This window comes from Podarcis melisellensis (assembly GCF_964234715.1).
Source record: "Podarcis melisellensis genome assembly, chromosome: 3".
Taxonomy (NCBI): Eukaryota; Metazoa; Chordata; class Lepidosauria; order Squamata; family Lacertidae; genus Podarcis; species Podarcis melisellensis.
In genome coordinates this window covers 119,936,511-119,962,609 of record NC_138530.1, presented here as the reverse complement: position 1 = coordinate 119,962,609, position 26,099 = coordinate 119,936,511, and the positions used below count along the sequence as shown (strand labels likewise).

The 26,099-nt window shown below is 41.4% G+C and overlaps 1 protein-coding gene across 1 annotated transcript in view; it reads left to right on the top strand.

Annotated features, from left to right (window-relative positions):
- The window catches only part of COL4A2 (collagen type IV alpha 2 chain), a 178,708-nt gene that overhangs the window by 119,102 nt on the left and 33,507 nt on the right, over nucleotides 1-26,099 (top strand). The window contains exons 21-30 of the mRNA XM_081905934.1: nucleotides 3,254-3,417; nucleotides 4,420-4,492; nucleotides 4,590-4,696; nucleotides 9,830-10,031; nucleotides 11,511-11,570; nucleotides 13,958-14,020; nucleotides 15,362-15,469; nucleotides 16,377-16,598; nucleotides 17,336-17,497; nucleotides 19,081-19,251. Of these exons, the coding sequence (XP_081762060.1) occupies nucleotides 3,254-3,417; nucleotides 4,420-4,492; nucleotides 4,590-4,696; nucleotides 9,830-10,031; nucleotides 11,511-11,570; nucleotides 13,958-14,020; nucleotides 15,362-15,469; nucleotides 16,377-16,598; nucleotides 17,336-17,497; nucleotides 19,081-19,251 (1,332 nt within the window). The remainder of the gene's footprint in view (nucleotides 1-3,253; nucleotides 3,418-4,419; nucleotides 4,493-4,589; nucleotides 4,697-9,829; nucleotides 10,032-11,510; nucleotides 11,571-13,957; nucleotides 14,021-15,361; nucleotides 15,470-16,376; nucleotides 16,599-17,335; nucleotides 17,498-19,080; nucleotides 19,252-26,099) is intronic.

The following is a 26,099-nucleotide window of genomic DNA, read 5'->3' as shown; positions in this document are numbered from 1 at the left end:
CATATTTCAGGACCCAGAAACCCCTGAAATCTCAAGATTCCCTTATTTTCAGGAGACAAACTTTTTTGCAGCCTGAATAGTATTTACCTGTGTGGGACAAAGATTTGAACCAATTCAATAGTAGTATTAGTAGTAAAAGAAGAAGAGGAGAGCTGTTTCTTCACTTCTTGTCATCTGCCCAAAATAGTTTCCCCCCCCCCCCCAACATACAAATAGAGATCTGTTCAACTTGCCATGGGATTCCAGATACAAGTTTTCAAAGTTAACATGTTCTGAATCTGGTCAGAACCCTAAATGTGCAAATAGCAGGTCAAAGTTGTTATCCTTATGCACCCATAAATTGAATCGGATAATTCTGAATAAACATTAAAGGTTTTGCTATAAAAGTCCTGTGAATGGGGTTGTTATTGTGAATTTGCCTTACAGACTTGACAAAGATGTGTGAATAGCCTAGGATTTGTTTCAATAGGTACCAATTGTTAGAAGATGCTTTTTGATACAGGACAACTCTGCTATGTTCTGATTATGAGTTGTTATATTTTAAAGACAGTCAGGAGAGCTAGACTTCTTCAAGGAGGGAGACAAGTGTTGTAGGATTAGGAGTTTGGACAGGAGGAAGTTAATGGAGCCAGAAAGACAGTTATAATTCCCTTAATAGTTGGTGGCAACCTTACCAGGAACATATTTTATTAGGGGAACTATGGGTAAAATGGCCCAAGAAGGCTGGAAAAAGGAAAAGAGAAATATTTCCTATTCCACCACCACCCCACTAGTCAAAGGAAGGGGTAAGCTACTTGTGAATGAAAAACAATAGAGGCCTGAGAGGGAGACAAAGAGAGCTGAGCTGAATTTTTAGACTCTGCAATCTAACAGCATTCAAGGATGTGGGGCATTTCTCTTGAGAGCTGATTTGATTCAAAGTATTGAATCCCCTTGCTCAGTCCCTGCTCCTGCTAACCTAGCAGTTTGAAAGGACGTCAAAGTGCAAGTACAGTGGTGCCTCGCAAGACGAAATTAATTCGTTCTGCAAGTCTTTTCGTCTTGCGAGTTTTTCGTCTTGCGAAGCACGGTTTCCCATAGGAATGCATTGAAAATCAATCAATGCGTTCCTATGGAAACCGCCTTCAGACCAGGTCCGGGGACAGTCTGTCCCCCGACCTCTTCTGAAGGCTGGCGGGGGGGGGAGTCTTTGCTCCCCCCCGCCTGCCTTCCCGGGACAGCGGAGGAATTCTCCGCTGTCCCAGAGCGATTTAAAAGCCCCCGGGAAGGCAGGCAGGGGGGACAAAGACTTTTGCCCCCCGCCAGCCTTCAGAAGAGGTCCTGGACCTCTTTTGAAGGCCGGCGGGGGGCAAAAGTCTTTGCTCCCCCCTGCCTGCCTTCCCAGGAGAGCGGAGAAACGCAGCGCGTTTCTCCGCTGTCCCGGACAGCTTTTGAAGGCGGGGGGGAGCAAAGACTTTCGCCCCCTGCCTGCCTTCAAAAGCCATCCGGGATAGCGGGAAGCGCTTCCCTGCTATCCCGGACTGCTTTTAAAATGCTGGTGGTGGGGAGCAAAGCCTTTCGGCCCCCGCCGGCCTTTCTGGACCTCTTCTGAAGGCTGGAGGGAGGGAAAGGCTTTGCTCCCCACCGCCAGCATTTAAAAGAGGTCCCCGGAGATTTCCGTATGGGCTTTCTTCTTGCGAAGCAAGCCCATAGGGAAATTCGTTTTGCGAAGCGCCTCCAAAACGGAAAACCCTTTCGTCTAGCGGGTTTTTCGTCTTGCGAGGCGTTCGTCTTGCGGGGCACCACTGTAGATAAATAGGTACTGCTCTGGCGGGAAGGTAAACGGTGTTTCTGTGCATTGCTCTGGTTCTCCAGAAGCAGCTTAGTCATGCTGGCCACATGACCCGGAAGCTGTACGCCGGCTCCCTTGGCCAATAAAGCGAGATGAGCGCCGCAACCCCAGAGTCATCCACGACTGGACCTAGTGGTCAGGGGTCCCTTTACTTTTACCTATTTAGTTATACATTCGCAAATAAGCTTAAGCTAGAGGCCCAGAGGGTGGTAACGGACCTTTTCTGCAGTTTCTCCCTACTTGTGGAATACTCTCCCCGGTCATCAGGCAAAAACTTTCCTCTTCAACCAGGCCTTTGACTGATGACATCCAATGCCTTTTTAAATATGTTGTGGGAGTGAGGATTATTGGTTTGTTGTTGTTCTTATTTATCAACAACAACCATAATTGAAGAAAACAAACTCGTATATCATTTTGTAATAAGCTTCCAGTGATCTGTTACCAAATGAAGGCAAAACCACTCCTGGGTAATCACTGCAGTGCTTGGAGAAGTGGTTTGCATGTATCAAGGTGGATGCACTGTAAATTCTGCCTCTTTTACAGGGAAACATTATCTTAGAGATTTTTTGTAATTTACAGGAACAAGAGTTTCAGGCCTGGTCGTTGTCCTTTTCAGATCACCACACAAACGCTTCTTGTTCTTTTATAAAACATTTTATTGTGTATTAACAAAACAATCTTATAAACGGTTCTTAACTATTATTCCTTAGAGTCACTTCTTTCAGATCCCTTCTGAGCTCTGCTTCTCCGTGACCAGCCACCCTCAAAATGGCGAAGGCGCCCTTCCCTTCGCTTTCTGGCTCTTTTTCCTACCCTCCTGGCTAGAGCTGGCCTGTATCTCCCCTCCTCCCAATCTGAGCTAGAACTGAACCCTTGCCTTTCCTGGGAACAGCCGGTCCCTCCCTCTTGTTCCTCTTGCTCCCTTCTGTTAGCTTCACTGCTCTCCTTCCCCCCTTGGGGAATGCTTTCTCCCTCTGAGAAACTGGAAACTTCTAACTCTTCCCTGACAAAGAGTGACTTCTTTTTTCATTGTTTTTATTGAATGTTAATATAAGCAAACAAGTTACAGAAAAAAATGAAATGCTTTTGCTTTTAATTATAAGTTGTCACCATTGTCAATAAAGAAGTATAGGATGCAGCAATGTGATTTATTGAGGCAATGAGAAAACATAAGGAAGTGTAGACTAATTTATACCAAAGTTCCCATGGTAGAAATTACCACATTTTTTTCAAAAAGGAAGGTAAAAAATAACCTTAAATTATAGTAAATCCAGACACTGATGAAGCCCTCTGCTCCCTGAGGACCAAAGGGCAAAGAAGCCGAGCTTGAGCACTTTAACCCCTGCTGCTCACTCTTAGCTTCTACAATATGCTTTCAAGAGGGCAATTCTTAGGTCTCCTTCTCTGAATATTGTTTTGCAGGAGAGCCAGGAGATTGTAAATGTGCTGAAAGTACCGAACGAAAAAGAGGCCCTGCTGGGCAACCTGGTCCACCAGGATTTCCAGGTCCAATGGGGCCAGTGGGGAGAAAAGGAGACCCTGGTGATCAAGGCCCACATGGAGTGCCTGGCTTTCCTGGCTCAAAAGTATGGCATTTATGTTGTAACACCTTTTTTCCATATCATTAAGTATGTTTCCTATGCAATTTATTTAAACAAATGTAGATTTATTTTGATTAGGTATATATGCCACCGTACCACAAAAAAAAATCTCAATTTCACTTATTTAGGAAAGGTCCAAGCATCATTTTGGGAGCATAACACAAACTTGTCACGTGGGTCCACTTGCACACACATATCATGATCCCATTTGTACAATATTAATGAGTCATGAAAGGAATGACAAAATGACAGAGTTGGGAGCAGCCTCAAAGGTCATCTAGTCCAAGCTACATGTGCATGACTAAAGCATCTGTGACAGGTGGCCATCCAGCCTCTGCTTAACAGCCTCCAAGGAAGGAGAGTACATCACATTCCAAAGTAGTTGGTTCCACTGTCAAACGGTCCTTACCATCAGAAAGTTATTTCTGATGTTTAGTCAGAAACACTCCTTTCTTGAAATTTGCATTAGTTCTTAATGATTTTGTTTTAATCTCTTTTAATTACTGAGGATACTTTTGGTGTGTGTGTTTGTTTGTGTGTGATAATTCTTTTTTCAGTGCTCAGGCCAGTTTTCGGAATATTGTTTTCTTTTTTATGGACAGAGGTGTGGGTATTCTATGTTTTTACACACACTCGGCCTAAACCTAGGCCAAGCTAGCCATTGCTTTCTAAACTTATTTGTAGCCTTGTGAAAAAAATTTTTCCATACTCTGCCTAATTCCCCTCACCTTTTAAGCATAAATATGATCATACTATAAACCAACTTTATGTGACATAGTCTGCCTGCAACAGAGCAATTACTTCTCTCACACACATACAGACACAGGAAATTGATGTTGCCTCTTCATCCTTTCACTCTGAAACCTATTTTCTCTGCATCTTGTCAAGAGGGTTATTCCTTTTTCTTGCAAGAGGAAATGGGTTTACCCTTACACTTTTGTATGTTACTAATATGACTAACTTAACTCTCATAATCTTGACTATTAGGGATTGCCTGGTGTACCTGGGCCACCTGGACAACAAGGTCCAAAAGGAGATTCGCGATATGTTACCACAAGAGGTATGGCCATAGCTCTGCATTTCAATTTATTTTTATTTCTGCAAACGTACCACATTTAGCAGCAGTATATTTATTATACGAGTTGTGTTTCACTTAGGTGCTAAAGGAGACCAAGGAATTCCAGGAATTCCTGGATATAAAGGAGAAGATGGTTTGCCAGGAAGAGATGGCACAGATGGTTTACCAGGACTACCTGGGCTTCCGGTAAGTAACTACTTCACCTTCTTCTTATCAATGTGACAAAGAAGAGAATTCTTTGAATTCAGGGATGGGGAGTCCATAGCCTTGCAGCCTTGCAACAGTCTCACACTCCTCATTCATCATCGCTAACCATTGCAAATGTCCTTTCTGTGGTGACTCTGGAATGCCCTCCCCAAAGAGACATGCCTGGTGCTGGCATTACAATATTTTTGGCACCATGCTCTTTGCCCAGGCATATTAGGTTGTATTTTGAAATTTTTCCCTATTCTACTCCTTCGTTTTACGGGTTTGTTTTAGCTTACCTCTTACCTTGCTGTATATTGTTATATTTATTTGTTTAATTTTTAAGAAATATTTTAAATAAAGGATACACAACATCTGACGACCCACTGTTTCCTCTATATTAATAGGTCACATTGAAGGCCATTTGTTATTCAGCCATGGTCAAAATAGATCTATGTAGTGCTGGTGTAACACGGTGGTTTCTCTCATATCCTTGGCATAGCAGTAGGTACTTCCTATACTAAACATTAATGTGCTTCAGACTCAGTATGTTGTTCATGAGAGCATAAATTGAGTCCTGTGCACAAATAGTCTGTAAGAGCTCAATTGTTCGGTGTTGCGGCAGCGACACCTTGGGACTTCCTGCCTGTTGATATTAGGCAGGCACCTTCACTGCATTTTTTTAGACAGGCCTACCCAGGTGTTTGGAAAGTTTAATGAGCTTTACTTTTAGTCTATTCTACTGCAGTTTTAAATTTCTGTATGTTTTAAATTATAGTTGTAATTTTTTAAGGGATTGTTTTATTGTTTTATCTTTTTTGAGGTTTTTTCTTCAATCAAGCAGTGTAAAATTTATGAAATAAACAAAGCATATCCTGTTTCCAACAGGAGGCCAATTGTACATGACTATCTTAACCAATAACCTACTCATAACACTGTCTTATATTCAGTGTTGTTTTTGAGACTCAAATATAATGTTAGCCATCATGACCTCTATTGGCACAGAATTCCACAACTTTGCTTGTAAGGCCTAACTAACCTTGTAGATTCAGGTAAGTAGCCGTGTTGGTCTGACACAGTCAAAATAAATAAATAAATAGTCCAGTAGCACCTTAGAGATCAACTAAGTTTGTTCTGGGGATAAGCTTTCATGTGCATGCACACTTCTTCAGATATTCTTCAATTTCTTTTATTTAACCTTGTGGAGCCTTTGTGAGTGTCAGCAGATATATTGATAGAGGTATTCTAGTAAACATTGTGTACTTGGACTTTCAAAAAGCTTTAGATAAAGTGCCTCACTAAACACTCCTGAGTAAACTTAGAAGCCAAGGGATAGCCAGTAAATGTAAACTGCTTCACAAGATTTTCAGAGGTTCCCTGTAACCCAACTGCCCCTCTGCTTCCCTACCCTGGTCCGATGGCAGTGCCCTGACAAGATCATTGCTCCTTAACTTGTTTCTAAATGATCTGGAGTTAGGCATGAGCAGTAAGATGGCCAGGTTTGCTGGTGGCACCAAATTATTCAGTGTGATTAAAAAAAGAGAATTGTGTGGCGCGCCAAAAGAATGTCTCCAGATGGGATAAGTGGGCATTAAAATGGCAAGTGCTATTTAGCTGAAGCAACAGTAAAATGAGGCCCAAAAATAATTTCACATTTATGAGTCCTAAACTGATGGTAATTGACCCAGAACAAGACTTTGGGGTGCTACTGGATAGCTCAGTAAAAATGTCAGCCTTGTGTGCAGCAGCTGCAAAAAAGTTGGATTCCATTTTAGAGATCATTAGGAAAGGGATTGAAAATAAAACTGCCAATATTATAATGCTGCCACACAAATCTTGGAATACTGTGTACACTTCTGATTGCTGCATCTGAAAAAAGATATAGTAGGGATGGAAAGTAGATGTTCAGAAAAGGGCATCAAAATAATCAAGGGGCTTGAGCTACTCCCCTATGAGGAAAGGTGGCATGTGGAGCTTTTTAATTTAGGAAAAAAGCGCACAAGGAAGGACATGATAGGTAAAAAGGTAAAGGTAAAGGTACCCCTGCCCGTACGGGCCAGTCTTGCCAGACTCTGGGGTTGTGCGCCCATCTCACTTAAGAGGCCAGGGGCCAGCGCTGTCCGGAGACACTTCCGGGTCACGTGGCCAGCGTGACATCGCTGCTCTGGCGAGCCAGAGCCGCACACGGAAATGCGGTTTACCTTCCCGCTGGTAAGCGGTCCCTATTTATCTACTTGCACCCGGAGGTGCTTTCGAACTGCTAAGTTGGCAGGCGCTGGGACCGAGCAGCGGGAGCGCACCCCGCCGCAGGGATTCGAACCGCCGACCTTTCGATCGGCAAGTCCTAGGCGCTGAGGCTTTAACCCACAGCGCCACCTGCGTCCCTGGACATGATAGAGGTGTGTACAATTATGTAAGATGTGGGGGGGGAAAGGATATAGTTTTTCTCCATCTATTAGTGGCTGCTAGTCATGATAGCTGTGTAGCAGCTGTGGAGGTGGGAGGTCTCTAAATACCAATTGCTGGGGAGCCCAACTGGAGAGAGTGCTCCTGCCCTCACACCCTGCATGTGGGTTTGACACAGCCATCTGAGAGAACATGGCGCTGAACTAGATGGCACTGGGGTCTGATTCAGCAGGGCCCTTCATGGCTTTAAACTCTGTGGGGCAAAAATATGTTCAATGACAAGTTTTGTGTTTCAAAGCCACCTCCTGTTAATTTCCTCATGCATAATGCCAAATAATGAATTAACATTCTCACCGTGATTTAGTTTTCATATGCTTTATATGCTTTGTTCTGAGTTAAGGAGAAATACACCCACAGCCAGCATGTCATCAGGCCGTCAACCAGGACTGTAAATATGAGGAGTAGAGGGGTGTTGTGTGTCAAGTACCTGGCAGATTAGAATTAGGCTCAGGGTTGTCTCATGGAATTCTACTCAATATTGTTCCAGAGCAAAACTCCAATGTATAGTTAGCAGAGTGAAAACATAAACATGTTTCAGGATTCCCCAAAAATAGACCAGAGAAAATTATATTTCATCGAACAGAGCTTTACTGCTACTGAAGGCAAATGAGCATAATGATCACAAATCCAATACATTCAGGATTGGCACTGTCCATAAGAAATCCAGTTGCTTCAGACTTCACTTAAACTTGCAATAACTTATGTCTAAATCTTAACACTAAGCATCCTATGTACAGAACACCAGAAGGAAAAGAGATAGAAAGAGAAACCAAAACCCAGGCCTTACTTACTGGCCTTACTTTTATAGTCAGCTTGACCTTGAAGAAGAGATAATAGAACCAGTTTAGGCCTGCTGTACTCAACTTCTCTGAAGGAATAACCCAAACATCATGAACTTTCTGCTTGTTTCTGTCACACAGAGAAGCTTCCAGAACCCTCTTAAATTAATTAGAATAGGAAAGATCTCTACAAATCAGATCAATACTTTCTGTATGAAGAAATACAAACTGACAGGTTGGGCAACCTGTAACACTCTTGATGGTGTCAGACTAATAATATAATAATAATAATAATAATTTCTACCCCACCCATCTGGCTGGGTTTTCCCCAGCCACTCTGGGTGGCTTCCAACAGATGGTTAAAAATACATTAAAACATCAGCCATTAAAAACTTCTCTAAACAGGACTGGCTTCAGATGTCTTCTATTTTCCCCCTTTTTATTGATTTTCCACATTTATAACAAATATAACATATAAAAAACACACATTACAGTACTAAAAACAAAAAAACTAAACAAAAATGTAGACACATAAAACCTAATTTATCCTTCATTGTTAACTGACGTCTTCAAATCCCTCCTAACTGAAATTCATTGTGTCAAAATCATCTTTCTAATAAAATTAACTCCTTCAATTTACTGTCTTCATCACTTTAGATGTCTTCTAAATGTCATATTGTCAGGGGCTCAGGAGCAGAGGCACAGGAGAGGGAGGAAATGGAGAGCGAGGGGGAGGAATCTGAGGGGAGCGTAGGCGATGACAGTGGTCCGAGGGATTCCCTGAGTCTCTCCAGCGAATCGGAAGATTCACAGAAGGGGGCGCCTATGGCCAGGGCAAGGGGGGTGCCAAGGGGGACACCCCAGAAGGAGGGGCCAGAGGGGACTCAGAGAGCAGCAGTTGGAAATCAGGACCAGCTTCCCCACCAGAGCGCAGTGGGGAGGAGGAGTCCCAGGTATCGGGACCAGGGTGTTCACCACCAGCGAGAGGAGATGAGTCAGGATTGACCACGCCTCCATCGGAGAGCGCAGAAACGGTCAAGAGGAAGGTTGCCCACTGGGCGCGCGCGCCAAGTTCAAATGTACAGGCGAGCGGCACAGCAGGTAGCCCGGATAGGGAACCAGGTCCTAAAGCCCGCCGAAAGGAGGGACAAGAGTCAGGGGGGTCAGCGTCAGAGGAGTCCAGGAAGGAGGAGACCCCGGGGGGCAGACGGACCCAGAGGAGGAAAGAACAACGGAAGAGGTGGAGTAAGGCCAGGGTCTTAAACTGGTGTATAGGGGGCGGAGACTCAGACGGAGCTTCGCCGGTCTAGGTTCTAGATGTAGAGCTGCACGCTGCGGCTTGTAAATGGAAACTGAACTTCAATAAAGACTTTTGTACATTACAACCGGCTAGCGTTGGTCCTCTGTGAGCTGGGACCTGGAGGCAGCTCTGACACATATAGTTGTTTATTTTTTTGACATTTGATGGGAGGGCATTCCACAAGGCGGGCACCACTACCGAGAAGGCCTGGTTCCCTGTAATTTCGCTTCTCGCAGTGAGGGAACCGCCAGAAGCCCTCTGCGCTGGACCTCAGACTACAATTCCCATCATCTCCAGCCAATAACTTTCTAGGAGGATACCTTGACCAAAGCCGCCAGCATGATAAGCATGAGAAATCTTTCTTTGGAAGATCAGGTAGCATAATCTAAAAACATAAGCTCATGCTTATGGCTCTCTTGTTGCTGGTTGTTACAGTGATTACTGGGTCGAAGAAAGCCAAAATATCCTCTGGTTCAGAATTCTTGTTTAATGCTAGTGAGGCTGCTGAGCAAGTGAAAAATGAAATTTCAGTGCTAAAATAGATTAATACGTTGTAAGCAGGCTGAGGTATGTTTCCTTCCCTTGCAGGGTGATGGTGTACGAGGTGAACCAGGGGATCCTGGTGAACCTGGTCCGTTAGGCCCAAAGGGTTTTCCCGGAGAAGAAGGCTTGCCAGGTGTTGGCTTGCCAGGTCCAAAGGGATATCCTGGCCCTCTGGGTGACCCTGGGGTTCCTGGGAGTCCTGGATTCCAAGGTTCCCCAGGACCTCCAGGCGCTCCTGCTGAAATAGGTATGTATGAACACTAGTCAGAAACTGTGATTGTGTCGCATATAAAATATGGGGATTCTTGAGGTGGGCAGCCTCACCTGCCCTTGCCTCATTGCCATAGGAGTACATCACTGAAAACCTATTAGACTTGGTCTGCTACACAAATTCCTTACTGCCTTCTGGGAACATTGGATGAGTTGTGTCTTCAAAATCTACATAGCTTGTATATTTCTTAGACACCACTTTCTTTCATGTGTTTTGCAACAATTTACTTTTTAATAACGCCCTTCATAAATCAGGTAAAACTTGTGAGGGCCTATGGAGAAGTGCTCTTCAGGCACTTAGGGTTTGTGCTTCCTGTCACTGTTCCCATAAAACATCTCCTCAGGCTGCTACGTGACACATCCACACTGAGGGTTGCATGCTCTGTTGGTGACTTGTGGAAGAAGTCACTTGGTACTTCAGCCAGTGTGATATATCCACAGTGTATATGGAACCCCAGCAGAGGCCTTAGAGATTTCCTGCTCCCAGCAGAACAGCTTCTTCCAGAATCCTCAGTTAAGGGGGAAACTCCTCTGCCACACAGTTCAAAGTAGCAAAGTATTCACTGTCTCCAGACACAAGACAAAGCGAAACACTGCTATCTACCATATACTATTCTCCTGGTGTTTGAAATAAAGATGCGTATGCACAGAGAGATCCTCTAACACTATCACCATGTTAGCTAACACTGCTGCATAAAACCCACAGCGTCTTCCCTGACTTTCACAGATTCAGAGTCAGACCCTGACATCAAACAGGACAGGACATAGGCAAGACGTAATGAAAGCAATGCCCTAGAGACTGTTATACCTACACATAGGCATATTTCCTGAACCAATGGGAGGGTGAATGACTCAACCTCACTGATATTGCTGCAGTGACCCAGTGCACCTGGCACCCTGATCTCAGAACATCCAGATATCTCTCATATTCACCCAAGTGTCAGGCCCTGGCTGGACGCTGAGGAGTGGGCACCACGAGATGTCTCACTCTGTAGACTTAGAAGGCCAATTCATGACTGTTTATTTTATTTTCCAACAAAGCTGTATACTCTTTTCTCCGCTGCTGCATGTATTTCCAGCAAATTCAAAAATCAAAGGCAGTTGCTGGCATGCCATGGAACAGTTATGGCAGGTGGGATAGAACTGCAGGTGGATAATGTTGTTCTTGTATTTTATTCTGTGAACTGCCCTGAGATCTTTTGATGAAGGGACGTCTATAAATTTAATAAATAAAATATAATTAAATAAATACATTCTCTGGAGCAGTCCCATTTATTTTTATTTTTAATTATTAAAGGTATACTACCCATCTTCTGAAGGTCTCAGCGTGGTTCACAAAATAAACAAGTTTATTTCAAAAGATCACTGCAGATACAGTTGGTGGGTTGAACATTGCTGTTTCTGGTGATAATTTAAGAAATCTAAATTTCTTTTGTTCTAATTTTTTATATTTCAGATTGTGGACAGACAGTCAAAGTCTTTTTCAGAGGTAACAGAACTGAGCCAATTCAGTCAGGTAAAATATGATAATTTAAAAATGTAAATTTGTATGCAAAATTTGTGATTCTGAATGATAATAAGAATTGTATTTTGAAGAACTTAATGCAAACTGAAGAGGGTTTTAATTTGACACTACACTCCAAATTTTTTTTAACAAAATGTATTACAATGCAACTGTTGAAAACTCCAGTGAGTAGCATTATACAACTTCATTCATCTTACTATTTTGCATCCAGTCAAATCAAGCTTTTAGTAGGCAGTCCAGTCCATTGCCACGTCCTCTCTGTCTCCTTCACATGTTACCTGATATGCCAGATTCCTTGACCACCAACACCATCTGTCCTCCTTCCTTCCAGAGGACACTAGTTAGTTTTTGCCCTTAGTTTTGGACGGTATTGCTGCTGAGTAAAAGGTTGCACAAACACAGGGTGAAACTAGGCTTAATTCACCTGAGTCAAAGACCCAGTTTTGTGCTTACCGCTTCCTGTCTCTGACCACCCCCTGCCCCACCCCCCTGCTTATGGACACTGGAACCCTGATCATGTTGTTAGGCAGGATGCAAAACCCTAGTGAACCCTGACTGACAGTGGCCTAAAGGAGCTCTTCTGCAGTGCAATTCCACTCTTTCACTCTTCCTGACCACCTGAAAGCTAAACACAGAGCATGGCTCACAGGAAAGCTGCTGTGCATTCAGTCATTTCCAACAATTGGTTTTGCTGTCCCTGAGCCCACAAAGGAAGGGATTCCTAAATGATGACTCGGACACAAAGACCCAAAAGCTTTTATGAAAACCCAATCATAGGCCACAGTTGCTTGGGATGCTAAAAGCAGACTTCAAGCCTGGCAGACTTGGCTTTCTACTAGAAGCTTGAGGCCTACTAATGACCAGGGGCAAAAGAAAGGCGGTTCAGTAGAGGAGAAGGCAGCAAAATCATTAGAATTTAGAAACAATCATAGAATCATAGATTTGGAAGAGACCACAAGGGCCATCGAGTCCAACCCCCTGCCAAGCAGGAAACACCATCAGAGCACTCCTGACATATGGTTGTCAAGCCTCTGCTTAAAGACCTCCAAAGAAGGAGACTCCACCACACTCCTTGGCAGCAAATTCTAGGGCACCTCTGAGCTCAACTTCAGCTCAGGAACATATTTTCGCTGTCAGAACAGAGCTCACAAACTTTTCTCTCACACAAAAACCACTCTTGGTGTTTCTCCTGAGCTTTCCTCAACTCAGCAGTCTGATTTTTAGAAGAAAAGCCCTCACTTTTGGGGGAGGGGTTGCTATTGTTAATACTACTACTACTACTACTGCTACTACTAATAATAATAACAACCTATTGCCTGTCACCCAGATGCCTACTACTAGATCCCAATATACCTTCTGTCTACCCTTGGGGGATTCACTTAAGTAGCCACATCCAATCTGAATAAACAGTCATCACTGAAGGCCATATTTCATCTTAGGTTTAATTATGGGGGGAGATTTTTCTGGTCCAGAAGCCACACTGCTATTGCTAAATTGGTAGCTATACTATTACATTCTCAAAAGGACTGTATGCTTCTTTCTTTCTTTTTTTCTTTCTTTCTTTACTTCTTTCCTTTGTGACAAAATGTTTACAGGCACATACACACACTGAGAAGTGGGTGGTAGAGGCTTTTATGTTTGTTTGTTTATTTATTTATTTAAAATAAATATTAAATCAGACAATGAACAGGTGAAGGTGCTGAAGGTGACAGAGGGTGAGTGAAAAAACCAAGCCTAAGGTGGGGCTTACCTGGCCCCTGCTATCAGCACTTCCTGCTGATTTATAGTGCTGTGGTCTAAACCACTGAGCCTAGGGCTTGCTGATCAGAAGGTTGGTGGTTCAAATCACTGTGACAAGGTGAGCTCCCATTGTTTGGTCCCAGCTCCTGCCAACCTAGCAGTTCGAAAGCATGTCAAAGTGTAAGTAGATAAATAGGTACCACTCCGGTGGGAAGGTAAACGGCGTTTCCGTGCACTGCTCTGGTTTCGCCAGAAGCGACTTAGTCACACATGACCCGGAAAAACTGTCTGCGGACAAACGTTGGCTCCCTCGGCCAGTAAAGCTAGATGAGCGCCGCAACCCCAGAGTTGTTCGTGACTGGACTTAACTGTCATGGGTCCTTTACCTTTTTTTTTTTTTTTTTGTCCCCAATACACACGTTTTTGTATGCATTTTTGTGTTGGAAAACTGCATCATGAATTTCAAAAAATAGCTGCCTTTTGGTTCATGTGGGTGAATCTGGTAGATTTGCATTAAGATGGGAACAAAATTTCTCCTCCATCCTTAGCCCCCTGGCCTACAATTCTTTTGCCACAATACATTTGTTAAGTCTTTGAAGAGCCACTTTGTTGTTTTTATCTGTATTGTTTACCTACAGGAACTAGCTGTATTCAAGTGCTAAAAGGAACTCCAGGAACTCCAGGGATTCCAGGACCAAGAGGTAAATGCCATAACAATAACAATAACAATAACAATACAATAAGTTACAATGCACAACACGTAATCAAATCATTCAACTATAATTATGATTCCAAAAGGAAATAAATGGAAACTATTTATAAAAATAATTATTAGATCTTATTTGCCCATATCTATAGTTGACAATGTTATTTATATCTGTGCTATTTCACATTTCTTGGAGAGTTTGCAGACAGAGCAACTTCCAGGAATGTGGAAATATAATTTTTGCTTCAGTCAAAAGATTTAGGTGTAGCTTGCAGATCAGTCTGCAAATGCAACTTTGAAAGTAATGTAAAAGTACAACAGCATATCAAATTCAATCTTCCTACTTGCTATCAAAACGTTTATCTGAATCATCTGCAACTAGTAAGATTTGTTTGCTTGCTTGCTTGTTTATTTAACAATCCTACAATTGTTACCCAAATACTTACAACCTGCCTTCCATGCTGCAAGTCATGGATCTCCTCACATGCCCTTTATGAATAATACTGCTTTACATGTAATCCTAAGAGGAATGCAAAAGGCTAAATATTCCAATCCAAAATGTCAACATTTCAGAGGATCCCCCCCCCCACCCTGCAAGTATTTGTTTTTACTTTGGTAAAATGTCTGTCCAAAGGCAACAGCCTCAGTTCCTTGTCTCGGTCGTGGAGGATGCTGTCTTCACTAGGTATGAACTGGAAAGCCACCTTCCCCTTTGCTTCCAGGGCACCACAGGCAGCTCAAGGAACCTGGCTAGTTTGGCCTGATGATGGTTGGCCTGTGGTGATGTAGAGGCAGGCTTTCTCACTGGTGGCAGCAGCGCTGTGGGTTGTCCTCCCTGCTGAAATAGGAGTGGGGGCTGTCAGTATTGGATTTCTTCTAGCTCCTGAAGATGCATTTCCCTGAGCTGAAGATCTGGTTTTATTGTTTTAACTGTTCTTTCAACTTTCCTGTAGACAGCTTCTGCAACAAAATCGCTATTACAATTCCCCAGCATTTAAATTATGTGAAAAATAATTTTTAAGTGTGTCCAAAGGCTGGGTATTCCTATTACCCATATTTTGCAAATTGTAACACTACAGCCCTCCTTCAGTTGCACTTAATATATACCCGTACATTAGAAATAGCATGCAGCAAATCTACATTACATAGAAATAAGATATTCCACCACTAGGAATGGTTCTCTCATAATCTGGAAATGCCCTAAAAGATATAACTTACATAAGGCTAGCTATAAATTTATTACCAATATTTCTATTATTATTTTGTATTTTCCCCTTTAACATGTACATATTTTTATTTATTGCATTTCATTAGCATAATATCTTCAATAATGCAGGTGCGAAAGGTACAAGAGGGATTGCAGGCGAACTCGGTCTGCATGGATCCAAAGGGCTGAAAGGCTCTCTGGGAGATCAAGGTCGTGAGGGCTTAGCAGGCCCACCAGGTATGGTTAAAATCCAAAACACACTTGTACTGTAGACATCTGAAGTGTTCAATTTATGTATCCATGTTTATATATCACATTCGTAATTTGCTTCTCCAATAAAAATCAAGTTGGTCATGCACACAAATGGAATTGCAAAATATACAGTATAGAACAATGTAATTGCTTGTACAACTGAGGATGATTTTAGATGTAATGTCAACATGTGAAAATATTGCATGGCTCTGAGGCCAAGACCCTGGCAAAAAGCAGTCCCTGTTCACACAAGGATTCTCCACAAAGATGATAATTGGGGCTGTCAACCAAACAAATGCTTTAACCATTTCTAGGTTTTTCATTTGTAAATTAGTACCTCATTAAACAAGTACTAACTGAGCTGTGCCTCTCAAATGTGTTTGTATCTCCACCAATCAATTAATGACATGAATAATGACATGGAGTTTCTGATATTGCATAAGGCATCATTGCATAAGGATGTCTCATTCATCTTCTCTATCTATCTTTCTTTCCTTCCTTTTTGAAGGAAAACCTTGAATAAGTACTGCCCACAGTCTGGAGATGTTGGAGCACATATGTACTCACATGGGTCACTTGAGGGACAAATCAAAACAGAAAGAACAAAGTCCACTGCTGCTAAATACCTTAGTAACACTATTCTGCCCAAGGACCATTTGTGGATTATCTTCTAAATTACATTATTATTGTAGTTTTAAGACAACAGGGTGTGAATGCTTTTAATCAGCACTTGTTCAGCTTTCCACTGAAGTCAGTGGGACATAAAGGTGCTTATTTGGCTAAGGAGGGATTTGCATCATCCTGGTTATATTGTTTTCCATTAATCAACTTTAACAAGTTTATTCTGGCAAATAAATTACTTTTCTTAGAATCATCATTTTTTTCTATTTAGGATTTCCTGGGCCCAGAGGAAACAGAGGTGCACCAGGATTGCCTGGGGAGCAGGGCTTTCCTGGGAGTCCAGGATTGCCAGGTTGGCCAGGCCCTCCAGGAGCAAAAGGAGTTGCAGGTGACAGACTTGGAGCACCCACAGGCCCCCAAGGGGATGCTGGGCCACCGGGAATCCCAGGACTGAAAGGCCCCCCAGGAGATCATGGCTTGCCAGGACTGAGAGGTAATGCTCTTGTTTTTGCCAATGGAGAATTTTAAAGAAGAGAGACTCAGGAAATTTGGTGACAGCAGTTGTGGTGATGCAGAATTCTGCAATGAGTTCTGCATGCGGCAAAGGTTCTGTAGCCTAGTTTCAAACAGCCCTCTGCACCCTGGCATGTTGCTTTGAAAACTGCAGGGAATTTCAAAATCAGTTTGTGATTTTGCACAGAGAGCTGCAGCTGGAGAAATAGTAAAACCAACATGTTTGCTCCCAAGCAACATATACTTACCGTAAGTAGGTTCTCTGCATTGCAGCCAGCAGCAGTCCTGCAGTTTTGCTGAAAATGAGCATCCTGGTCCATTGCCTTCATCAGTATTCCCAGATTTTTCACGTAAGATGTTGCATGTAATACCAGTAGAGGAAATGAACATTACTGATTGTTAAGAAAGCAGAACTCAATAAGTCCCATTCTGTATAGACTGCAAACCAGAAAGCTGCTTTTCCTTATGAGCATGTAGGACCTATTCAGAAGGCAGCTTTTCATATTCATAGGCTTCAGAATAAATTATTATTATAATTATTTTCTGGACTGTGAGTTGGAGCTAAGCTAAATTTGTTGACAAGGTAGTCATGACCTTGAAATCTCACTGATTTAAATGGGGACTGAGTTTAATTAATTAAATCCTGATCCAACTCTGTATCTATATGCACTCGATATCCAACGCAGAACAATTAATGACACTTGTTATTATTTTTAGGAAGTGATGGCATTCCAGGTCAGCCTGGAGCTAAAGGGCATCCTGGGTCTCCTGGCCCTGCTGGCTTGACTGGTTTGCCAGGACCACAAGGACCATTTGGATTCCCTGGACTGCCAGGCCAGCAAGGGATCACGGGCAGAGCTGGCTCACCAGGGTTTGTAGGTGAGGATCGTCCCGCGTGCTTCCCAAATGTGATTTTCCTTGTACTTTGCCTGGGCATCTTTAGCACTTTCCTGGGGAAAGGTGATCTCAAACTACTGGTGTGGGACCTTTGGGGGTGCAATGTCATTCCATTAAACTTTCATAGGAGCTTATTATTTCAAGCATTCACATGGAGTAGCTTTTCCCTGTTAATACTGCCAACATGGTACAATCATAGTCCTTTTAAGATTTAAGCCATGGACGATTGGCTGTTGACTTTAGTGTGCGGTGCACACTTTTAACATCTGCATTATACCAGCTTCTTACATGATTCAAATGTTATGCCACCAATGCAGAGATCCTTGCAAAATGTTGTTTCTTGTCAGTTGTCCATCTAGCTAGATGGGATGTTTGTATGCTGTCTACACTGTAATTCAGCCCAGTCTGAACCATGTGGTAGACTGCACATGAGCATTATTACTGAGGATGCCATATTTATTGGATTGGTGGTTTACAAACTTTAGGCTTACTAATGAGTTGCCACCAATTAAATTACACACACACACACACATTATACACACATACATACACACATATATATGTGTGTATTTATAAGAACTGCAGATCTTAAGGGACATTCACTTCAGTGTGTGAAAAAATAAGGTGCCTCTTCTAAGCCTGTGGCTGCTGTAACGCATGACTGCATTGTCTTAGAAACAAAAGTAGTATCCTTGCATGCATGTTGTGTGTGTGTGTGTGTGTGTGTGTGTGTGTGTGCGTGTGTTTCCGATATACAGATAGTTCTTTGTTACAGTATATTGCCAAACAGTAATTTTCATCCATACACAAAATAAACTGTACAGCATATACAGTCGTACCTTGGAAGTCGAACAGAATCTGTTCTGGAAGTCTGTTCAACTTCTGAAACGTTTGACTTCCAAAGCACAGCTTCTGATTGACCACAGACAACAAACCACAGGTGTATAAAAGCTTAGAAAAGCATACTTAGGTCTAACATAATTTATTCTGCATCTGAGTCTGTCTTACATAAGTAATACATAGATGACAGGACTATGTCATTTTTTCACCATCAACTGGAAAGAAAAGGCAGTGAATTTCCCTAGTTCACAAATTTGCTCTTTAAAATTTAACCATATTTGAAGTTTTTGAGGTCTAAAATAGCACTTGGGAAACTTTATATCAAGAGCAGCATTCACTTAATAGTAACTTTTTAGGACTGCACACCAGTGGTGGGAGGGGCCAAAGTAGGCAACAGGCAGGACCAAAGGTATCAGGAGCCACACATTCTCTTCCCCCGTTTCCCATTTCGCTTTCTTCCTTGACTGCCATGTTGTCCAGAGAGAAATAGGCTTTGCCTCTGAACCACTCAGGACATAGTGAGTGGAGGACTCACAGCTGTTCAAAGTGGGATAAGGGCAAGGGGGGGCATGTCTAGAATTTGGAAAATATTCCATCAATAATTTACTGGTTTTGTTCTTTATTTGATGTGTTTTCATATCAATACAAGCTGCACAATGACTGCTTTCCAGTGGCTGCATTATATCCATTATATTCTTCTGTTTCTTTTCAACATATATTTATAGGCTCACCGGGTGCCAGAGGAGATGCAGGAGACCCAGGGAAACCTGGTCCTGTAGGAATGAAAGGTCTGGCAGGTGACAGAGGTGAACCTGGTTTCATTGGAACTAAAGGCAAGGCTGGTGAGCCTGGTCTCCCTGGGGTGGATGGAATGCACGGTCTTCCAGGTGTGAAAGGTACAACAAAACTATTCTGAGCCCAAAATTACATGAGCAGTTGCTCCAAGAGTAATACATAATACATCTTGTGCAAAGTGTTAATAGATGCACTAGACCATGAAAATGGGGAAACCGCCAGTACCTCTTTTTTGAGATTAATTGGGTGCAGGCTCTTTACTCAAAAAGCTCCCGGGGACTTTTCCAGCTGCAGTACAACGTTAAGTGCTGCTTTTGATGTTTAAAGCCTTGAATTGTTTGGGACCAGTTACCTGAAGTTATGCTTGGTATTTCTTTAAAAATATATATATATATTTATTGAGTTTTACATAACAAATTTAAATTCAAACAAAACATCCACATCATCATTTAGGATTCCCTGAATTCTCCGACTCCCCTCCCCTCTTCCATGGTTACCATTATCAATCTTTTTTTCCAACTGCTTGCCTTATTTTCTCTATTTTTTAAAGAAAAATAATCCATAGTTTTTCGTACATTACAAGTATTACTCAAATCCTGCCAGAGTTTTTAGTTGTTTACAGTGTTCTCTTAAATACATTATAATTTTTTCCCATTCCTTCTTAAATTTCTTCTCTTCCTGGTTTCTGATTTTCCCAGTCAATTTCACAATTTCCGCATAGTCCATCATCTTCACCAGCCATTCGTCTCTGATTAGAACTTTGTCTTCTTTCCATCTCCGGGCCAGTAGTATCTGTGCTGCTGTCGTTGCGTACATAAATAGTCATTTCTGCTCCTTCGGAATCTCTGTACCTAAAATACTTAGCAAAAAGGCCTCTCTCTTTTTCACAAACGTTATTTTAAAGAAGCCATAGCCCCGTGCAGCCTCTCCTTGCGGAGGGGTTGCGCGCAGCTATGGAAGAAGGCAAGGCAGCAAGCGGGATTTTTGCCATTGTTTGAAGTGTCTCTCTCTGCATACCCTGGGTATTGTTTGAAATAAGAATAACATTCTTGGCAATACATTCATTTTCATCACTGAAATTCTTCCCCAAAACAATAAATTCATCCTTCCCCAGACATCCATATTTTTCTTCATCTCTTTCCACATTGTTACATAGTTTTCCTTAAAAATATTTATATTCTTAGCTGTTAGCCATACCCCCAGATACTTCACCTTTTTTCAATTAATTAGTGTTGCTAGTTGTAGCTCATTTTTATTTTTTCACTAATACTTTCATATTTTTATGCATTCATATTTTTCACTAATACTTTCATTTTATTTTTATTTAGCTTGAATCCTGTTACCTGTCTGAACTCAGATAATTTGTCTAATATCTTTGGTATGCTCGCCAACAGGTCTTCTACTGTTGTTACAAGGTCGTCTGCAAATGCTCTCAATTTCTACACTTTGCACCCAACTGTTATACCTTTTATTTCTTCATCAGATCTTATGTTCCTCACCAGGGTCTCTAATACTAAAATAAACAATAACGGTGATAGGGGCAACCCTGTCTTGTCCCTTTTGTAATTGTACACTTTTCTGATATTACATTATTCACTGTCAGCATTGCCTGCTGATCTGTTTAAATTGCACCAATTCCTCTTAGAAATGATTCTCCAAAATTCATCATCTCCATAGATTTTTTTCATAAAGATCCAAGACACATTATCAAAGGCCTTCTCTGCATCCACAAACATCAGAGCTGCTTGTTTTTCATTCCTTACTTCCAGATATTCTATTATGTCAATTATATTCCTTATATTATCCTTTATCTGTTCAGCCAGGAAGAAAGCCAGCTTGATCCTGATGAATTAACTCTTTTAACATCAGTTTTGAACGGTTCACCATAATATTGGCGAACAATTTATAATCGTTGAGCAGAGAAATCGGCCTATAGTATTTACTGAGAGCAGGTCCATGTCTTGTTTCAGAAGTAATGTTATATATGCCTCTTTCCATAAATCTGGATTTTTCCGTGTTCAACATTTATTCGTTACATGCTTCAGCGACTGTATCAGAAAGTCTTGTAGTTTTTTTATAATATTTAGCTGATAAATATGACCGTGGTGATTTACCTAATTTTGAATGATTAATTCCTTGTTGCACCTCCTGTATCGTTATTGGTGCATTCAAATAATTAATTTTCTCCTTCAGGATTTTGGGTAAATTACTCTACTTTAAGTATTCTTCAATTGTATCTTTGTTTATTTTACTGGCTCAATATAGCTTTGTGTAATATTTTACAAATTGTCTTCTGATATCCTTCAGGTTATCTATTATTTTAGCTTCTACTTTCAATTTGTTTATTACATTTTTTAAAATTGCCAAGCAAGTAGTTTTCCTGGTTTATTTGCAAATTCAGTTTTTTCTGCCTTAGCATTTTAATCTTCCATTCAATTTCTTGGTTCACTAACATTGAGAATTATGTCTGTAACATTTTTATATTTTCTTTTATTGAATCTTTTGCAATTTTTTTAATCAGTTCTTCTTCATTTCTAATCAGTTCTTCCAAAATTTCTTTATTTTTACCTTCGCTAACCTTTTTTTGATATGCACTCTGTTGAATACAAAAATCCTCTCATCACTGCTTTGCTTGTATCCCAGACCATATTAAGTTCTGTCCCTTGATTAAAATTTAATTCAAAATTATATTTCAAGATTTTTTTCTGCTTTTTGCAAAGTTAGTTGGTTATCTAAAAGTCCTTAATTTAAACTTGACCTAAATGTGGAGTTTTCATTTCAATTCTAGTAACACTGGATTGTGATCTGAAAGTGTCCTTGGTTGTATTTCTATTCTTTTTGTTCTCAGTGTTAGTTCATTTGATGTCCATATCTAGTCCATTCTTCCTGCAAATTAATTTGGTTCAGAAAAATGGGTATATTGTCTTTCAAATGGGTGTCTAAATCGCCAAATGTCAATTTTACGTTCTCTACCATATTAAAGAAAGTGACAGGTAGTCTGCCTTCTTTTGAATCCATTTTTCTTATTGTCCTGTCAATTTCTAAGGAGACTACCCCATTTAAATCACCCATTAATATTATCTTTTGATCCATAAGCTCATACAACTTTTCTTTCAGTTCTTAAAAAAATTCCAATTTTTTAATAATTTGGCAAATAGATCCCAATTATCACAATTTTTTTTCCTTGTAAGGTTATTTCTATTGCTGTCATTCTTCCATAATCATCTTTAAATAACTGTTTCGGATTATATTTTTTAGCATAAATTACCACCCCTCCTTTTTTTTGGTCTAATGTCATAAAGTCCATCCCCAATCATTTATTTATCAAGACTCTTCTGTGTATTCTTGCTACATGTGTTTCTTGCAAGCATATTATGTCCAAATTCTCTTTTTGTAATACATGGTCTGTTTTACTCCCTTTCAATTTATTGTTTAGTCCGCTAACATTCCAAGTTAAAAATTTCAAATTCTTTTTTCTCTTTTATTTATATATTTTATAAATAAAAAGGTCTAATTAAGTGTGCTGTTGTTTATCGTCTTCTTTTTCTGCCGGATCTGTTTCCCCTTCTGCACCTACTGCTTCAGGCTTTTTTCCTCCAAGTTGTTTTTTATATTTTCTCCAAAACTTCTCCATATCTTGTACACTTTTGCATTTTTGCTTTTTCCCTTTATATGTAAATGAGACACCCTCAGGGAACTCCCACCTATATGGAATCTTATTATTTTTCAATGCTTCAGTCAAAAATTTATATTTATTCCATTTTTGAAAGCAATCTCATCAGGATTTCTTATGATCAATTGTAAGCCTTTTTTTTTGGTAGTTCACCTACCATTCATGAATTAAAAATCACCAGGCAGGGTTTTCCAAATCTGATGTTTTAGTTGTAAATTCTTTAATCTGTACTGTTAAACCCTCCAAAGTTTTGGTGTTCTCTCCTGTTTTCCCAGTCATTTTCTCCAATTTATCTGTATTCTCTCTTAAGTCTTTTTTCAGATCCCTTAATGTATCTGCTTTATCTACCTTAGTGTTGGGTTGAAATAACGACAGACAGGTAGCGAGTGTCATCTGGGAGGCATCTCCCGAACATGTGGGGGGGAGTCCCTTTTATTGAATATTACAGCATTGCCACATATGTGCTTGTTGCTGATTGGTTAATACAAATGCATTACAAGGATTGCATGTAAGACATTAATCATCAAGGGATAAAAGGAACACAGAATTAGACAGGCATAAAGGCCTCCTATCATGATTGATATAACTTCCCCTTCCATATACTCAGGTTTGTGCGATAGCGTGTCTGCACGAATGTTTTGATGCCCAGGTATGTACTCAATCCTAAAATTAAACCCAGCAAAAAACTCCGCCCACCTAAGTTGCCTTTGGTTTAGCTGTCTAGCAGTTCTCCAATACTCTAAATTCTTATGATCTGTTTGTACCACCACCTGATGTGACGCCCCTTCCAAAAAATGTCTCCACACTTTAAAGGCAGCATGCACAGCTAAAAGTTCCTTATCAAATATGGTGTAGTTTTGTTCAGATTGATTTAATTTTCTAGAGTAGAAGGCACAGGGTCTCCAGTCCCCTTCCTTGTCCTGTTGCAGCAGAATGGCCCCAATAGCCCTATCAGAGGCGTCAGTTTCTACCTTTATACGTTTACTTGGATCTAGGTGCATAAGATATTTTTCTGAAGCAAACACCACCTTTAATTTATCAAAGGCCTTCTGTGCTTCCTCAGACCATCTGAATGGCCCCATGCCTCTTAGACAATCAGTCAGTGGTGTTGTGATTTTGGAGTAATTACTTATGAATTTACGATAGAAATTAGCAAATCCTAAAAACCTTTGTAGATCTTTCTTAGTTTTAGGTGCCTCCCATTCCACCACTGCCTGAACTTTACTGGGGTCCATGTGCACCCCTTCGTGGGAAATGCAATATCCCAGGAACTCCACCTTTTGTGTGTGGAACTTACACTTTTCTAACTTCACATATAACCTGTTGGTCCTCAATCTCTCTAACACCTGCGTGACATGTTTTACATGTTCCTCCATACTTTCACTATATATTAAGAGGTCATCTAAATAAGAGACACAGAACTGATCCAGTATACCTGCTAAGACGTGATTGATGAAGGTTTGAAATACCCCTGAGCCATTTTGCAAGCCAAAAGGCATTACCAAGAATTCAAATGCACCATACTTAGTACAAAAACTGGTTTTCCACTCATCCCCTTCTCTGACCCTTATCAGATTATATGCTCCTCGTAGATCAAGCTTGGTGAAGACTTTGGCTGCAGATTCTACTTCCGACATGGCATATATCTTGCTTGGTGGCAACTGTGCCCCAGGGACTAGATCTATCTTGCAATCATAGGGCCTATGTGGTGGAAGTTTATCCGCTTCTTTTTCACTAAAAACATCCCAATAAGCAATATATTGCGATGGAATCTCACTTTCATTCCCCATCAACTTCCCTGCTACCTCTGTTCCCATTACTTCCACCAAGATTTTTACCTTTTGCCCCAAACAATGTGTCATACAATATATTGAACCAAAAACTAAAGACCTTTGATGCCAGGCAATCACCGGATTATGACGATTGAGCCAACTCATGCCCAGCACCATCGGGTGCCCAGCTAGTTTGGTCACATGAAATGCCCTGGTCTCTGAGTGATTACCCATATCCATTCTCATTGGTGGAGTCTCGTAAGTCACTTCTCCTGTAAGTAGCGGTCTGATGTCGATTGTTTTCACTCGCAGTGGGAAGTTCAAAGGTAACAAAGTGATTTTGTGTTTTGGTCTATGAAATCTGCTGACGCTCCTGAGTCTAACAGCGCCTCTACCTGGACCCTGTGTCCATTGGGTAGTTGTAGTTGCACCTTCACCGTTAGTTCTGGAATAGGTGGTTCCGCGTGAGAGCCTTCTATTGCTTCTCCACCCGGCTGTAAGGTCCCATTTCCAGCCGGGGACATTCGTTTCCCTGATGCAGTTCCTTCGGGCAATTGTCTTCTCCCATGTCTGCTCCAGATAGAGACTCCCATCCTTTACGATTGCGACATTGTCGTGCCAGATGCCCTGGTTTTCCACAGACAAAGCAACGCCTCATGTCTCTTCCTCTCCCTGCATTTCCTCTTACCATGGAAGAGGTAGTAACTGGGAGGGGTCTGGCTGCCCCCAATTCCATGGGCTCTGGCCGCTCTCGTCCTGGCACGTTACCCGCTCTGCTCTCTGTACTTTCTATAATATTGTTTTCCCGCCACCGCGGTCTCCATTGTTCCTTCTTTTCACTAGCCCTCCGTTCTATGCGTAGGCTCAATTGCAGGCACGTTCGGACCAGAGAGTCCAAGGAACTAGATTCTGGCATTTGGGCCAATTGGTCTAAAATCTCATTATTCAGTCCTTCCCTAAAAAGGGCTGCAATTGTTGGGGAATTCAGATCCCATTTTAATTTCTGTACCAGCAAACTAAAGTTGGACCAATAAACTCCCACAGTGTCTTTTCCTTGTCTCATTCTCAACAGCTGCCTAGCTGTGGTTACTTCATGCGCAGGGTCTAAGAAAATCGCGTCTAGATACTGCAGAAAAATTTGTAGATTTCCTAGGGCGGCATCCCTCCGAGATATTAGGGGTATAACACAGTCCTTAGCCCTCCCTTCCCTGAAATTAATCACATAAGCAACCTTCTCTTGCTCAGATTGAAATTCTTCATCCTTTATCTCAATTATGAAAGAAATTTCTGTCTTGAAAGCCATATATTCCGAGCTTTCCCCCTTGAAGCTACGTGGACGTATAGTAAATGTTTTACTCACTCTATCTCCACACGTCGCTTGCAGCATGGCTCTATGTTCTCCCAATGCTGCTGATAGTATGTCGACTTGACTTTTCAACTGTAAGCTCTGTTGCCATAAGTCCTGTAATGTTAGCTGGAGCGCTGGGGTTTCTCCTTGCCCAAC